At 44.1% G+C, this 17697-nt stretch overlaps 1 protein-coding gene across 3 annotated transcripts in view; it reads right to left on the bottom strand.

Moving 5' to 3' along the window:
* Positions 1-17697, bottom strand: part of TMEM108 (transmembrane protein 108) — a 141947-nt gene that overhangs the window by 11648 nt on the left and 112602 nt on the right. Inside the window, exon 1 of one of the 3 annotated variants that reach the window (XM_015854071.2) lies at positions 2596-3132. The exons of the other annotated variants lie outside the window; for them this stretch is intronic. Coding sequence (XP_015709557.1) covers positions 2596-2608 — 13 coding nt within the window. The 5' untranslated portion in view covers positions 2609-3132. Of the gene's footprint in view, positions 1-2595; positions 3133-17697 lie in introns of those variants that run through there. 3 annotated transcript variants of the gene reach the window in all.

Below are 17697 nucleotides of genomic sequence, written 5' to 3'. Positions count from 1 at the left end.
CTGGATCTCAAATGGCCCTGCACTGAGGAACGGGCCACCAGCTTAGCCACGAGCAGATTACCACTGAAATGAAACCTATTGGTTGCTATTAAGTTATCATGGCCAAAGTGATGACATTCCAGATGATACAGTACATAGGCAGATGGTCTTGGTCAGATCAAAGCCCAGATCTGCAGCCTTTGCCAAAGTCTGGAGACTCCTTGGTCTGACCTTACTTAGGACATAAGCTCTTTGGGATAAGAACTGGCAGTCCTTTCTGTGTCCTGCCATCATGGTAATACAGACTGATACAAGCATATTATAGCAAAAAATAATTAATAATTATATTCTCAAAGGTCAATTTGCACCATTCGTAGCTATTTTATTTTATTTTCTCATAAAGAGCCATTTCTAAGTCATAGGAGCTCATGCTCAAAAGGGGTCATAGTGGTTTGACTTTTAAATGCTGCATGTCAAATTCCCACTTTTGGAGCCCAAATTTATGACTGCATTAAAACCATTCAACCCTAATGAGAAGGTTCAATGGCCTAATGTCTCAGCAGCCTGAACTGTGCCATCCCATGTTCTTGCATACTGTACCAAGAATTGAATGTTAAGTACAAAATGAATTGACTCAAGGATGAAGCACAGCAGAGTGATAGTATAGCGTACAGAGAGAGGATTGGTGTGTGTTTAGCCATTAAAATCCTTACTGACAGCTTTTGTAACAGCAATTTCTAAAGACTGAAGTTGATGTCCGCAGCAATATCAAGTAAGCTGATTGTCAGGAACATTTTGCTTTCCAAGGTGATGAAGTCAGAAGGTCATCTCTACCCAAAGTCTCACCTTTGAGAATCATTTAGAACTTCCTCACTATCCTTTTGAGAGCTGGGTATCTCCAAATCAGAAAAATGAAGCAATTTGGGCCCCAGCATCTCAAGTTCTTTCACCATTTTACCTTGGGACTCAACAGTCCCTGACAGGATGGGGTCCTGGTTTCAGATATGAGTTACTACCTCTTGGTGTTGCACTGGCTGCTCTGTGGGCACTCTGTGTGCCATCATTCTGCATGGGATGGCAGCCGTGTGTGCAGCTGCTGGGTCAGCTCTTGCATTCAGCCTCCCTGGGGCACCACCGCTAAACAACGCAAACTTATATAACTCGTGATCTAAGCCCCATGGAAAAGTTCCCAATGGCTTTAGCAAGCTTTGGACCAAGCTCTAATTGCTGAAGACACAGTGGAAACTTTTGAGCTGTACATTTGCATTTTCTACAGCCAATGAATATGCACAAAGGACTCAATCTGGCGTTTGACCCCCTCTGGCCTCTGTTATCTCAGGCCTCACAGCAAGACAGATAGAGCCACTCTGAGCAGCACTTGGCAAACATTTTTCCTCTAGGAAGTCAGGAAGAGCTTTCTGTGCAGATACGTACTGCTCGAGTCATTATTTCACACTGCCATGGGCAAAGGAGGCACAGAGAGCAGCTTTACAAAGGACCCGTTATCCACAGACCGTGGGGCTGGGATGCATGTGGGCAGTGTGCACTATGCTGGAGCTCCCTGTGCTTCTGACCATCTCACCGAACTTAGTGATGTTGAGTGTCATGCAAAACCTGCTCAGAGCACCAGCAATGTTATTGTTGCAAAGAAAGCTTTCTTCCCAGCACAATCAACATACCACGCATCTCTCAGCAAACCCAAAACGTTACAGGCAGTAAAATGGATCTTTAATAGGAGGAAACTGTATAGAAAGTGTATATATTATTTTTGCTATGGTCATTTTTCTTTGCAGCCTCTCAAAGCAATGTGATTTTCACACACAGTGAAGCAGGCTCTGTACAAACAAAGAGTTAAGCAAATGTCATCCCTATGACTGGTGGAGGAACCGAGGGAAGAAAAGTAGGTTACTCTGCATAGAAAATTTCTCTTCTCTGCCTATCAGTGGCTGTCATGCCAGCACTCCCAGGTATTAACTTACAAGTTATTGTCTGTTTTCCCTTGTAAGCATGAGACGGTGCAATCAAGCCTAACTTCAGTACCCCAAGTATTTGACAAAAGGTACAGAATGAGGCACATGGAGTAACAGCTCTATTTAACACAGCGCAGCATCAGCAGAAGCTCTGGAAATCACATGTATAAACATAAATTAAGCAGTGCTCTCTGTGAAACAACATTAATGGTAGCTATGGTTTTCATGTAGCAAGTATGTCACGGTCCTTTAAGAACACAGAAACACTGAACACCATTATTATTTCTAATGGTGCATTTCCATCAGAGATTTCAAGGCACTGACTCTGCAAATAAAAACTCATTTCTGGTCCTCCAGGCATCTCCACAATGAGATGTGTCTACATCTACTACATCTACTACAGTCTCATGCAGTTACAGAGCAGGCATCTCCCTGTTCATTTCCCTCCTGCACTAATGACTCACAGACACTACGAGTATCAGTGTTTTAGAAATGCTTTTGATCTCCTACTTATCTAAACACACAGACACCCGAGCTGTTGATCCTCCTAAAAAGGCTCGCTGACAACCCAGGACAATGATCATTACAGAGGGGAGGGTAATAGAAAGAAAAAGCGTGACTCCAGCTGCTCAAGGTAATCACTTACCTGAAAATATCATTTGGACTTGTCAGCAGACATCCTCACCTGCTCACATCACACAGATTTGGAAGCTTCATCGCTCAGTAGAGAAAGGAAAAATACATCTTCTCCCTAACGAGGCAGCTGCAGGCAGGAGTTGCTGTTATTGTTGGAACTGGTTTGGAGGAATGAGGACAGAGACAGCCCAGGCAGGCGTGTCTTGCAGGGCTGTGCAGCGAGAGAGCTCGCTGCTTTATGAGTACCTTTGGAACTGCAAAGATCACTTACGGAGCCAGTCCCCCTCTCTGCGAGCAGATCGAAGGGCTGCTTGGTATTCCAGCTTGGTTCCCCATCAAGTCCAGATACAGTTTGTCTGACACGGGTCTATTCAGATGCCAGAGGATTGCTGGCAGTTCCCGTTCTCTGGGAACAAAACAGCAACAAGCACCCCAGCTGCACGTCCTTGTGAGGCTGCTCCTTCCCTCTTTGGAGGCAGAGTGCCCTCCCTCCAGCTTTTTGTGTCTGGATGCATTTTACAGATCCACCTCCTGCTTCTGTACCCCCACCAGATTTTCCACTTCGTTCAATTATCTTTAATGGTATTAATAATCCTGTCAGAGGAAAATACGCAGAATGAAATAGGGATCCTCTTCCCTCCTTTGCCATCAAAATACATGCTCTATATTTTATGACATTTCCATTCCTCAGTGATGAATGGGTAGTTTCTACTTTGTACCCACCAAGTAAGTCCACAAATCCTGTGATTCTTAAAGCCATCATCCTGCCCCCCTTCTTCTGTTCTGGCACAGCTGGGTATCTGGAAGACCATACAGTCCAAAGGGCACAGAAATGTGCCCCATTCATCCAAATGGGCATGGGCAAATTGCATGGGCAAATGCTGAGTGCAACAAGTTGGGGGCAACTGGAAGTCCCCCAGCAATCCCTGCTCCTCGGTCTTTGATTCAAAGTCCCCATCACACCCAAATAGCCCAGGCAGTTTGTTACATGAGTCCTCATAGAATTTGTCCTAATGTTTTGCTACCGAGCAAAGCCAGTTCCTCCTTCTCTTTTATCATACAGGATCACAGAGGGGTGACACTGTGATGACAGGTTTAAGGCTTGGCAGCACCAACAGCAACTGGACCTCAGAGTGTGACCCCAGTGGTGATTTTAGGAGTACACAGTCCCTGTCAGGAAGTCCAGGCAGGTGCATATCCCACATCACGAGTGTGTTTTTCCCCTATTTACACACAGAGTGTTTTCACAGTCACAATCATTTCACAGAGGATGTGTAATGATGGAGTACAAACATTAATCTCAGATCTGCTTTGCATTTCTGTGCTCTTGTGCTGATGTTCCTTTTCTCCCTGCCATTTGCAGTTCACTTTTCATCCCTAATGCTGCTATTCTGAAGGTGCCTCTAAATAAAGATACTCAGTGCATTATAGAAAAAAAATGGCTCTTTACAAATCTCAGCTTGTTTAGCAGTTTCTGGAACTCAGGGTTATTAAGAGCTTGCTGCTGAAACAATGATTGAGCATGAGGCTGCAGCTGGCGTAACAAGAGAGCCGTGCCACGTATTTTAACCTTTGCTGGAGGATATGCCACATCTGTAAGCAGTAACTCAGTGCAGACTTCTTCCCTGTGTGCTGTCATGGATGGAAACATATGGGCTCAAAACTGCAGAGATTGTCATTTGGAATTTCACATGAAAACTACTCACAAGGACAGGCACCCTGTGCATTCCCTTGTCCAAAACCACAAGGAACAAACAAAAAATAATGTTAAAAGCACACAGGTCTTCCCCATTCTGACAGCTTCTCCTTCACACAAAGCTTGTCCAGCCCCAGCTTTGCAAATGCACATCCCTTCCTTTGCAGCCTTTGCTTGGCAGCAGTTTTTGTTGGCAGGATGCTGTTGCCAAGGGAGACAGAAAGGATGTGCAGCTGGCTTCTCTTTCACCTGCACTTAGTGCTGCTGATCCTATTTATGTTGCTGCAGAACCTCTGGCTTCTGAGAGACCTATCATCAATGTCACCGGACCTTCTGAAGAGTTTTGACAATGACACAAATAGCCGAGGCCTCTGATGGAAAGCTTAAAATAGGATCTTTGCCAAAGAGAGGATGTAGTTGATGTCATGGATGCTGACTCAAGCAAGGGTATCTATTTCACAACCAGAAATAAAAAGGGGGAAAAGAGGATTTAAAGCCATCTTAGCAATGGCTTCCGACAAACTCCCAAAGCAGTGAATAAGCTTCGCTATGCTGAAGTTAGATGCCTGAGGTAGCCAAGGCTCCAGCAAGCAATTCACCTCATCCTGAAGTCTCTCTGAGTTGCTACAGGTTGACTTACACCCCACAGAGGCTCTCTCTTGCCCTGAGGAAAAGGGGTCCCATAGGAGATGATGAGCCTTAACTAGATATCCACCTGCCAGATGATGAAACTTAGGTGAGACTAATCCCACCCATATCCCTCTATTTAGATGGCATCATCGCAAAGCAAAAAGAGGATTTGTCCAGAAAGATAAAGGGATTAATAAAAGTGGTGTCTGAAAAGGTAAAACACAGTCTATGTATTATGATACTTTCCAGCAAAGGAAGTCTCACCACTTTGGACATTCATAACATAAAAATCCCTTGCTCTGATGCTGCAGACATTTATTTCCCCACTTGCAAAAGCTGTGCTCCAGTTCTCCTGTTGCAGTTACAAAAACACTGGTGCTGCTGCCAGACAGAATGTTACAGCTATGCACAGCCTGACTGACTTCTACAACCCCTTAAGGTATTTCAATCCTTTCATCTGTTCATTGAAAGTAACGTGAGTGATTTATTACTTACGCCCCCTTCAAACTCATTATTACCTCCAAGAGTCTGGTTATCCCTGGGTTCAGTCTCAAATGAGAGCTTGTAATGAGAAGCCTGCATTGATTTGTTACGAGAACATGCTACATACAATTAGAAAACAACCTGGGCATAAACTACTATATTTACGGGCAAAAAATCTTTGCTTTGATTTTTGGCTGTTGCTCTGTTTGAGGAAAAGGGACACTGTGCTTCGGAGAGAGTAAATGACCTGCTAAGGGCTTGTGCTGTTACTCACTACCTCTGTGAAAGCCTTCACCCTTTGGGCAAGTGAGAACCAAACCAAGACAAGGTCAAGGGAGTCAGCATTTTCAGTATGGGAGATGGCTTCTGGCTTTGGGAAAAAAATGAAATTGTGATTAATTCCCAGGGCAGACCTGGGTTAGAAGTTGTAGGGAAGGTTTCCATACTCAGATTTTCTCTTGCAAGCACAGCCCAAGGATGTGAGGTTACACCTAAAGCAGCCAGAAAGGCTGCAATGTGAAAGCCTTGCTATCTGCTGGGTTCTACAGGGCTGGGAAAGCCTATGGAGTGGGTGTATGTAAAGCTGCAGGGGAAAAAGTGAGTCGTGATGCTCAGTGCTGCCCGAACCACGAGAGTGGCAGGGCTGTGTGTAGTGTGAGGATGTTCCGAGAGAAAAGGGTGGGATCAAGTTCCATTCTTGCTGCTCACTGCAGAGATGAGGAAGGCTTGTTTTGTTCTATGAGGTGATCTGAAAGATTAGACGGGTATTGAGATATGGATTTTTTCTGCCAACCTTTGAAGCAAAGTATTGGCCAGAAAGGAATGATGGTCCAAGGTGCTGCAGTAAATCACAGGTTCTTATAAGTAAGGTCACAGCAGCTGCTGGATATAATTTCTGCTAACAAGAGCAGACTCTGCTGCTCATATTTCAGTATCATCGCTCCTGAATGAGATTCAATAGCTGGAGATATGCAGTATCATACACAAAGAACACCAGGGTGAGAAGGTGATACAGTGTACTCAATTAGTCAGAAGATTAGTAATTCTACTAGAAATACACATGACGTTATGATAAGGACCTCACTTCAAAAAATATGCTCTCTTAACTCATTTCTGCAATCCATACTCCCTATTCAGCACAAATGCTGTTACACAACACAGTGCAATATTTCACCCTTCCACGTGGATGGCACTTTTTACATGCACACAGGACTTAGTAAAGAATTCCACTACCAATATCTGTGTATTGCTTCTGTATGTTGAGAATGCTTTGGTCTTGCCTTTCCATCAGAACACATTGCATGTCTAATGTACTATTTGCAGTCAATGAGGGTTACAAAGACTTTACAGATCAGAGACAAGTAAAATCTCTAAATTTCCAGTGATTTTCTGTTTTTAAAGGGGTATTTGCATGAAGTGTGTACTGAAGAGATAATACGTATGGATAAAACTTTGAACATGAAAAGCTTTCCTTGTGCCCTTGTTTAAATGTTCACAATGAACTCAGGTCATTGGAGTTTCATCCTGCCTCAGATAGGACAGGCTGGTGCTGTCACATCTTTCTTTGAGTCAATCACTCTTTAGACAACACTACTAATAAACATATGCTCTATAGCAGCATTATTATAGCAGTACTTCACAAGTTACCTATTTTATTTGTCTTTTCCCTTCTTTCTGGCTAACCTTGCCTCTGTACACAGAACAGAATCTACTCCATCCACTCCTGAAATGCCATCACCTCTGCACCTGGTTTTATTTTGGAAGGAAACTGGACTGACAACCCTAACAACTTCTGATTATTCACACGCCAGCCCTTGTGAAGAGATTACAGGCATCAGCTTTTCTGTCTCGTCCTGTCAGCACATGGCCCCCTTGGGGATTCTTTGGGAGCTCAGCCTGGCTGTTCATCCAGCCCTGATTCCTGTTTCCCTAATACCTGTTTTGTTGTTGGTGACAGGATGCAGACACCTCATCTCCCCTTCCTCTGTGATAACTGAGAGCCTTCTGGCCCGTCCTTTGAGGCCAAGCTGTATAGGGCCCTGGACAGTCTGATCCAATGGGTGGCAGCCCTTCCCATGGGCTTCCCTTCTAACTCAAGCCATTCTGTGATTCTGTGGTTCTCTGATTATATGATTTTATATGGCTGCTGGGGCTGCAGCCAGAGGCAGAGCAATGCATGATGTCCTGGTAGAAATACAGAAATGCCATGCAATGAGAAGCTTCAATTTTGAGTGGTTTCAGTGTCTGCCTCAGCAGAAGCAGCTGGCCTCACTGCATTGCCCTTTGTATGTACAACTGACATGCTCCAAGGGGGGCCTGGAGGTTTCCTGACACATCAGGAACAAATTTTAAACCCAACTGCATGCGGTTTCTTCCAAAATGATGCAAGTGTAATCGCACCAAGTAATGCATTTGCAAAGACAAATTCATCCCTGCCATAGCTAATAACATGTTTCTGCTGCTTATCCCCCTCTGAAACAGGCTTTCATTTGGTCTGGACTTAATTTATTAATACACAAAACATAACCTTGAAGCTGGGGCACAGTAGAAGTGTGACAAGTTGTGAACTTTATGTTGGAGGATTGTGAATGAGCTACAATTAAACACTGTTCTGTGTTCTCTGCAGACACGCTGGAGGAGCTGAATGGAGGAGCTGATGTTACCACCCCATGAAATGCAATGGTAATGCTGACACAAGTGTCTAGTTGTCACACTTTGTACTTATTACATTTTCCCTTTTCTCCCTCTTGTTTTAAGCATCCTCTGCTGTCACTGCACTGGAGCAGTAAAATGATTTCCACAGTAAAGGGAAACATGGAGAAGCGATCCTGTTTGGAGCCAGGGCATTTAGTGTGGTATATCTGCATGGAAGCTGCAGGAGAACATCAGTCTTTGCACTAATGTTAACTACCGTGGCTAAGAGGATATATTAGCAACAGCTTCACTAAAGGTCAGGGCACAGAGAGGAAGGAATATCAAGAAGCATTATACAGAGGACATAAGTTTAAGGTAAAGTGCTGAGTTTCAGCCCCATTCGATCTGAGTTGAAAGGACTAGATGGAAATAAATAAAGGCAGGCGTGCTTGAGGGACCAATTACAGGGCCATTGGTAGCAACGTCAGGAAACCCCTGTGGGAAAAATGGTGGCTTCTGCTACACTGGTGTAAATCAGGACAACCACGCTGCAATTAGTCACATTATTCAACATGTAAATGACTCTGAGAGGAGAACACAGGAAAACTAAAAGAAACAGCAAAGATAAAATATGACTGGCAGCTGAAGACCAATGTCTCCAAATGAGAAACAGGAAACTGCAGGGACTAACAGCAATTAATAACTGGAATGTGCAGACAGAAGAGCAGAGGGGCTCAGGTTTTGTTCTCTCCCAGCTAAAGTGCTGGTGGCCACAGGCAGCAGTCCCAGCCATCCCAACCATTCCAAGCAGGAAGCCATCAGCACCACCGCCATCTGGCAGCTTCATTGCTTCCTTCACGTGGTTTGTTGCAAATCCATGTTTCAGTCAAGCAAGATATTTAAACAGAACTCCAGTACTTTTCATACAGAAAATCCAGTAAGAAGTAGCTTGGTCCAGGAATGTTAAAAAACAAGTTATTACCCGGCATGCAGCGAGGTCATGACACAAAGCTGGGGTGAAGTGTTGATCTGCCTGAGGGTAGGAAGGCCATACATAGAGTGATGGACAGGCTGGATAAATGGCCTGAGGCTAATTGTGTGGGCTTCAACAAGACCAAGTGCTGGGTCCTGCACTTTGGCCACAGCAGCCCCATGCATTGCTACAGGCTTGGGGCAGAGTGGTTGGAAAACTGCAGTGAAGAAAAGGATTTGGGGATTCTGATTGACAGACAGCTGCATGTGAGCCAGCAGTGTACCCAGGTGGCCAAGAAGGCCAACAGCATCCTGGCTTACTGACCAGAAATAGCACTGCCAGCAGGAGCAGGGAGATGACCCCTCTGTGCTCAGCAGTGGTGAGGCTGCACCTCAAGTGCTGTGTTCAGTTTTGGGCCCCTCACTGCAAGACATTGAGGCCCTGGAGTGTGTCCGGAGAAGGGAAATGGAGCTGTGAGTTCCACCCCTTTGCTTCATATGCTCTTCCATGTCCTACTGCCCCTCTACTGCCATCTGTCACATGGCAACAACATGTAACGGAATACTACTGGGAAGTGTTTCAACCTCTACCTCCATACCGCCAATATTGGCCTCTGATGTCGGAGGCCAACATAATAAAATAGCAGGCTTTACTTTTGGAGCAGCCTTTGTAAAATATATACAGCACAGAGCAATAAAACCATAAGACTAGTGGGATGTTTGACCTTGTTTTTGTGAAACAGTCTGATTTGATGGCAGTGGCTGCAATTCGTAGCAAGTCCTCAAGGTGCTCATCATTTTTTATGAAATTTTACTCTACCTGTGCTTCATCCGTGACAACAGTTGCTCAATAACATGCATACAGCCAAAAGAAATGACGTGAATAAGGCATGACTGTGAAGTGAGGGGTATTTTTCTCTTTGAAGAGAGGTCATATTAAAGTCCAGGAAAGAGACATGATCTAATTTTGAGTTGAATAGATGATTGCAACTCTATTTTCCACTTGAAAATGTGCAGGTAATGTTGACTGAAAATGGAGTCAAAATATAAATTGATCATTTTTTTCGGCAAACCTGAAAACTATTCTCACATTTTTGTATCAAAACAGAGAGCACAGCTGCTTATTTTTCACTGTTCACAGGACTGTGCTTAGCCAACATACCAAACTGCACACAATCATTTGCCATCACTTCAGTTAGCTCCTGTGCTGTTACAGGCATAGAGCACCAATAGTTGAGTGGCCATACAGCATGCAATTCTTTATGTAGATACATTGCTCTGCCGTTCTGCGGGGCTTATTTACTGTATATTTATTCAAAAGTGTCCCTGCTGGGAGCTGTTCCTGCATGCTCATTCACTGTCAATTACATTGCCAGAAACACGGCAGCACCTACAGCAATGTTTCCATTGCATTACAGCTATTTCCTTAAGATGGCCGTGTGTCTGAGATGTTTATCAGTGGGGAAATAAAACAAAAAGTGGGGGAAAAAAAGAGACGCAGCAGCAGTCTGCAAAGATTTGTGAAGGTGGTATGATCCAAGCTTGCAAACTGCAAGCAAACACATCGTGCCCGCTAAGGCAGTATAACGGATCTCTTCCTGAGAGCTCTGTGTCAAGTTATGCCTCTACCCAAATTAATGCTCCCAATTAGTCCTGTTTTACTGCGCATCCATCACAGGAGATGCACTGTTAGGGCTCTGAACAATACAGATCCATATACTGGTAATTATGAAAAAAATACATTTAGCAAGACGCAAACGTTTCATATTTATCAGCAGTGCCTTGGGCTCTCTACCATTTTTTTCCTGACATATTTTTAATTTCCTCAGCCAAATTAATCTTTGCTTTTAGTAAGTAAGTGCATTCAAATACTCTTTGCACTGGGCTCAAGCTTGATTCCTGTTTTTGTTTTTTTTTTTCAGTGTATCTGTAGAAAGAAGCTCTAGCTATACCATGCGTGTGTCAAAGGCACAGGCTGAAACTGCAAGCTACGTGGCACATACCATGTAGAGGAAAAAGACAATTCAGACTTATTCCTTGAATCTGCATCATATTACCTAACTCACTCAGTGCTGCTTCCAAACTTTCTCTTTTTTTACGTGTAAAATCTTTGGCATGTGTTAAAAATGCATGTGGAATAGCTTAGAAAGTGATGGTACAAGGATTGAATGTACTTAAGGCACAGACCAAAATTACGGTTCCAGAATAAGCCTGTGGTTTTTAAGAGACACATAACTGCCACAGTAATTATTTAATGGGGCTAAATCTTTCCAGGTTTGGAGTCGGTCCAGCCATGATGTTTCCAGAAGACAGGAGGAGAAGGAGCAGTGCAAGACTCGTCCCTACACTGAAGCAGAAGTAGTGTACATCATCTGTGTGCTCACTGGGAGCATAGGAGCAGCTGAGCAAAAAGAGCCTTTCTGCATGGATCAGCCGCTCTCTGCAGAGCGTGACTGAAGGCTGGATATATGATGACAACAGTTCTTGGGGGCTATTTTAAAAATGATCCCCAGAAACAAAACAAACATATATATTTTTTAAAATGAAATGTTACAAGGAATTTTTGGAAAACAAAACAAGAGATGCTAAGCTTTAACTCGAGCAAAGGCTTTCTTCTAGTTTCTTACCGCTCTACAGAGAGGCTTCCTCCCTGACACCCCTCTGATCCAAGGGCAGCACTGAACTGCCCTAACATCTGTTTCATCATCTATCCCAGACCTTGATGCCAGTGTGGACAGAGACATGGATGAAGGAGAAAGGGCATAGCTGGAAAGCCACACTTCTGGGTTCCCGGGATGGCTGCAGAAAAGACATGCCCAAGGAGAGACTGAGTCACTGTGGAGACAGCTGCTCTGCTTCATTTCTGCATGAAAGGGAAATGTTTTAAATCCCACTCCCTTGATGGGTCCAGAACAGTAACAGCCTGGGCAGGAAAAGGGTAGCTCAAGCTTTGGGGTACACTCAACACACACAATTTTTCCTACTTGCTGCCATGCAGCCCAAACAGCAGCTTGAGAGAAGAACCACACTGAGATCCTAGCAGGGATGAAACCAGCACACTATTGTAGTAATTAGTCTTTCAAATCCTTCACATTTTAATAAAGATCAGTATCTTCTTCTACAACATGCTAAAATTTGTCCTATGTGACTCAGTGGAGGCTTTTAACTCCATAATGCAATAGCTTTTCCACTAAAGACTGAAGTAAAGAGTAAATGGATCATTGCTCTCCAGTCACACATGGATGAATGGATGGACAGAAGAGCTCAAGTAAGTCATTTGGCCCTATGAAACCCAAAATCACAGACAACATGGAGCCATCCTGGGGCTGGCTCTGTACCTGGAAAGTTGCAAGGCCAAGAGCACTTCATTGTTGGATGATACTTTTACAATTCACTTACTTAAAGCCAGAAGAGCAGAGCAACCTCTCCAGAGCTCCAGCTTAACAACATTAACGGGATCGCGTCAAAACGTGCTTTGCCCTACGCTTCTCTCCTCAGACAGAGCATTTGAGCTACCAGCCTTAAACAAACACACTGATTGCGAGGATAGAGAGGGAAGGGAGGAGAGAAGGGGAAGGGAGATGCTGAATAATATTTTTAGATGGTGAAACAAAATAACCAATTGTAATTTCCATTAAAAAAAAAAAAAAGAACCACCCATTTATTCTCAGGAATGAATATGATCAAACTCAACCTCCACAGAATAAGTGTTGCTGATGGCGATTATGCAAATACCGTTCTTAACAAATGCCTGATGGTGTACATTTACATTTCTCTCAGTGAGGTGGATATGATTATGCTGAAGAGTCTTCCTGTCCGAAGAAGAAATCCCTGGATTGACAATCCATCCCTTCTGTGTACTCACAGGCACAGGCAGGTGACAGGAGCATTTGTGGGGGAAAAGGCTGGGCACATCTGTATTCTTTTTATTAACATACACATTATATGTGATACTTAACTTTTGTTAATGTTAAACAGACTGGAAAACAATGTTAACTTGCATAGTTTAGATCCAAGCCCCTCTTCCAGGAAACACATTAAGATTTTTCAATTGTCAGAAGTCAGAAGAAACTATTGATGCTGTTGGCCTAAGAAAGACAGTCCCATTAATCAGATGGAGCACACTGATATGGTCCGAAATGTGCGAGCAGTGTGTACTCTCCATTGGAAAAGCAGATATAAATCTAGATTTGCAAAACTACTTGTTAAGACCCTGAAAAAGACCCCAGGCCAAACTGTTTCATAGGATGCAGCATGATCCAGACCTACAAAATCTCATACCAAGTATGGATGGCATACAGATTATGAAGACAGAAGACATTTAAAAGGATGACTGCTCATGCAAAGTGAAGCCACAGTCAGACTTACTCACCTCCAAATGTACCTCACAATGACTGAGGCTCGGCTTGGTCAAGTGCTCTGACTGGTTAACAAGAAGCAAAATAATCTGGAATTGAATGGATGGGACTACGTTGATGCACCAACCTGAGCTAAACTCTGCTGCTAGCTGAGCAGAGATCTGCTGCAAGGGATGGCAGGGAACAGTTGTAGGATATCTCGACTTCCTAAGCTCATCTGATACAGCACATGACAGTCAGATAACGAGCAGGGACTGGAAAAATCCACTCTCTGTAAATATGCTACAGATGTAGAAAGTTTTATCATGTTTACTCCTTTTAACCATTTACAGCTTACCATCTCAGGATGAAGGGGCAATTTACCAAAGGGTTCCATTGGTGAAATGTTGTGGCATTTCATTTGAGACCTCAGCTTGACAGAAACAAATGTTTCCCTAATGAAAACCCCATACCAAAGGCTGCCTCAAACCCACTCAATGGATTTGTGTCTGATCTCACAACATTTTTATTTAATCAGATACAATCCATGCATGTGTTCTGCGTTTCTTAAAAAAGGAAGATTTTCCCAAGTACATCTTTCTCCTTGTCACTATCAATTAATGTCAGAGCCCCAAACTGACACTTAAATGACAGCATTAACTCTTCAGTTACTGCTCACTGGAACGGGGAGGACCATTAGAGAGATCTCTGCAGACTGCAGGTGGAGAGCATTGCTGTGGGGAAGGAAGAAAGGACAGAGGAGATGTTCTAGAACAGAGAGGAGGGAGGAAGATAGAGATAGGAATAAGGGGAATAGAGAAAAATGAGATGGCAGAGCATATATATTTTCTAACAGTAATACTGGATATGAGAAATATGCACAGAGTAAATAATGTCATTTGCAATTGCTCTATTTCTGGTCATTGTGCAAACTTCCCATTGATGTGGCTGAGATATTTACTCTGAGCTGAGCGCACATTATTTATACTTCAACTCGTGGATTGGCATCAGAGCTGGAGTTGGGCCTTTCATGCAGAATAAATCTGACTTTCTTCCTCTCCATCCCTGTTTAGCATTTGAGGAAAAAACCAAAGTTTTTCACAAATATGTACACGATGTGCCAAGATGAATCTGCCCTCGGAATGGCGTTTCAGTGGGGCTGCATTGCTGTAATTCAAAGCAGAATTTGGCCTTCAACTCTAATTGTTTCCAACTCTAAAAGTACTGAATTGATTTTCTTCAGACATGAACTGTTTTCTCCTTCATCACCGAGGTCTATAAAACAAGCCGAGTTCAAATTTCCTAGCGTCAGCTGTTCTTGAGTTATGAGGGCAGAGAAGCTGCAACCGGAACAAATAGGAATAGCTGGTTTCTCTTCATGCTCACATATCATAAAAACAGCCAAACTGATTTTGCTGAGAGTTCTCAAAAATATTCACCTTTAGGCTGGAGCCAATCCTGAAAAGTACCTTGCCCCACCCGAGGAGCATGCTTGAGAAAATTCAGAGTGGATGAAAAATGGAGGGGAGCCTGGAAACAGAAACTGAGCTAAAGCTATAATAGTGGCTTACTTTCACAAGACTAATAAACAATTCTCAATTTTTGGCCATAAATTAGCTTTGTAAGGATGCAACATGTTCCTGAGAGGGCCTGTGGCTTTCTCCTTTCCTAGAAGAGACATTTTTGCTCTGATTATCAGATAATAATAGGCTGTTCAGGGTGATTTTAATCTGTTTCATATGTCTGGCAGACAGGAACTCTGCCACGATGACCACTGGGAACATCTGCATGGCTTCACCCAACTCCTTGCCAGCTTCAGCAGAGCTCTCTTTCACGTTCAGCCTCACAGCCAGAACCACACGAGCTGCTGCAAAGCCTGTCCTGTGGTTTTATCATCATCCAAAGCAATGATGGCTTTCACATCAAGACACGTCTTGATCCCATCGCTCTGTCAGGCACTGCAGGGACACTTGTGTTGTCATGACTTGCTAACCCATTCATTTTTCAAGAAACACTTGAGCCCACGCTCATCTTCTGCAGCTTTGGAAAGAGCAACACAGATGTATTTAAATTTGAGCCTGTGGAAGCAGAAGTCCCAGGTCTATCTTCTCATAACAAAGGATGCTGCTTCAAATAGGAATTTAAGCTTGGTGCCTAAAAACTGACCTCCTTTGTTGCATGTGATGCACAGAATAGCAGCAAAGACTGTCTTAGTTCTAGATGTCCCTGTTTGGTTCAGAAATACTCACACATAAAAATGTTCTGAGCGGCACGGCATGCACATCCTTAGCCGACGGCACTGATTACAGAACACCATGTATGTTACCCTGTTTCACGTGTCACTCTCAGGACAGGGAGTCTCCAGTAGAGCGTGCAGTCACTGAAGACATCACATGGGGCCACCATGTGAAAACGTCATTACTCGGCTGTCACGCTGTCAAACGCTGCGAGCACTCGCTGCTCTAGTGAGCCATGAATGACTTGGTTTGCTCTTGATGCAGCTCTTTTGGCAGATACAGAAATACTGAGGGAGAAGTGGTCACGCCAAAGGATGCCGAGGTGCTGAAGCCCAGTTTGGGGGCAATCAAGGGCAAGCACTGTGGGCAGAAGACAGGACTTCCTCAAGGACCCAGGTATCTGCCCTGCTGTTTTTGCTTCATGCTGCTGAGACAAAAAGCTGTCACAGTCCCCTGATGCTACCAGGAATCCCCACTGAGTTCATCCCCACACTAACTCTCATAATGAGATGCAGGGGAGCAGGACCTGCCCTTCCACAAGGCGCCTGCGATGCAATGACATTACAGAGATAACAGGAGCAGAGCTGAAGGCAGATTCTGACACACGGTTTTCTGTCTGATTTCAGAAGTTAACTGCAATAATGAAGCGTTCTTGTTTGGAAATGGGTTACAGGCTATGCATATTTATGGGGCTGTACTACCCCAGGTGCACACATGCAACTCCCATTTAGCTGACGTGGGAATGCTGAGAGGCAGAGAGACAAATTAGGAGGATGTTTACCACTCAGCAAAAATACAGCATTCTTATTTAAAAAATAATACGATGATGCTATTTCTAAAGCATCTGCAACACAAGGTTTTGCTGTCCTTCTCACCAAATGAGTTACATGCAGGTGACAGGTGACCCTGTGCTTCTCCTTGGCCTCCCTCTGAAAGTGGAGTTTAGTACAGACTCAGCTGGCTGGGGTCTGCACGTGGAGCAGCTCTCAACAGACCTGGGGGTGCTCCTGCTGCTCACAGCGCAGAACAGCAGTGCAGGAATGAATGATGCCCACGGTGTAGGGAGCGCTGATGCATCACTCAGGGCTAATTTGTTTTATGGATCCACTTCCCAACACGTAGTTAATGAGTCCAGGATCTATAAACACCAAACCACAAGCATGCCCTGTTGTGTCAAACAACAAGTGACTGTGATGAGGTAGGATATCACGTGGCAGCTTCTTTCTTCATAAGGCAGCACAGAGCGACATGTGAAGGAACAGGTGGGATTTGACGTCAGGACAAAGAGACTAGAAAAGAAGCACATCCAAACCCATACACCAGCCACGCTGCCCTGCCTGCCCCTGCCTTCCCAGGAGCTACTGAATGAGCCTCCAGCAGATTCCGAGCAGATATTTGGAGGAGAGAAGCAGGCAGCCTGCAGCTCCCTGCAGATGCCTACAAACACAGCACAGCAGCAGCACAGGAGGGCACAGCAGCATGGCAAAAGCCACCCTCGTGTCCCTTGTGCTATTTCTGTTTTGCTGAAGGGTAAAAGTCCCAGCTGACTGGCTCGCTGGTGGGATTTCTGGGATGCATGTTCAGAAGAGGGAACATTTGCCTGCATGTACCGAGGGGGGCAAATGGGGAAGGAGGGGGGAACAGTTGATTCACAGCAGTCACTGTAGAGCAGCAAACATTTGCATTAATTTTGCTCATCCCAACAGTACATTCATTATGCCTTTCCATATACCGAATCCATAAGTGTGTATGTGCTGAGCCAGTGGACTGCCATAGCAAGCAGCAAATAATGAATGATGTATTGCCTCTCTTATAATGGATTGGTTATTCCAGCTACACTTGCCTTGATGCGGCGAAATAAATGACAGCAATTTTGCTAATACATGGCTTTTCTGCTCTCCCCCTCCTTTCCAGCAAGGCAGAAAGGTGTCCTTTAGCATTTAAAGCCATGCAGGAACACAATACATGTGATGGGAAGTAACTATAATGTAAGTATGCCATAACCATAAGTAGTGTCTGGTTAGAAAAGAAGCTGATATGAGGTATAAAGAAGATATTTCACACACGATAGAGGTAATAAATCTGCACCTTGCTGGAGGATTTAGATCCAACTGCAGATAAAT

The sequence above is a fragment of the Coturnix japonica genome, chromosome 2 (genome assembly GCF_001577835.2).
Source record: "Coturnix japonica isolate 7356 chromosome 2, Coturnix japonica 2.1, whole genome shotgun sequence".
Classification (NCBI taxonomy): domain Eukaryota; kingdom Metazoa; phylum Chordata; class Aves; order Galliformes; family Phasianidae; genus Coturnix; species Coturnix japonica.
Note: the sequence above shows the minus strand (reverse complement) of the source record. Positions and strands in the feature narration are given on the sequence as shown.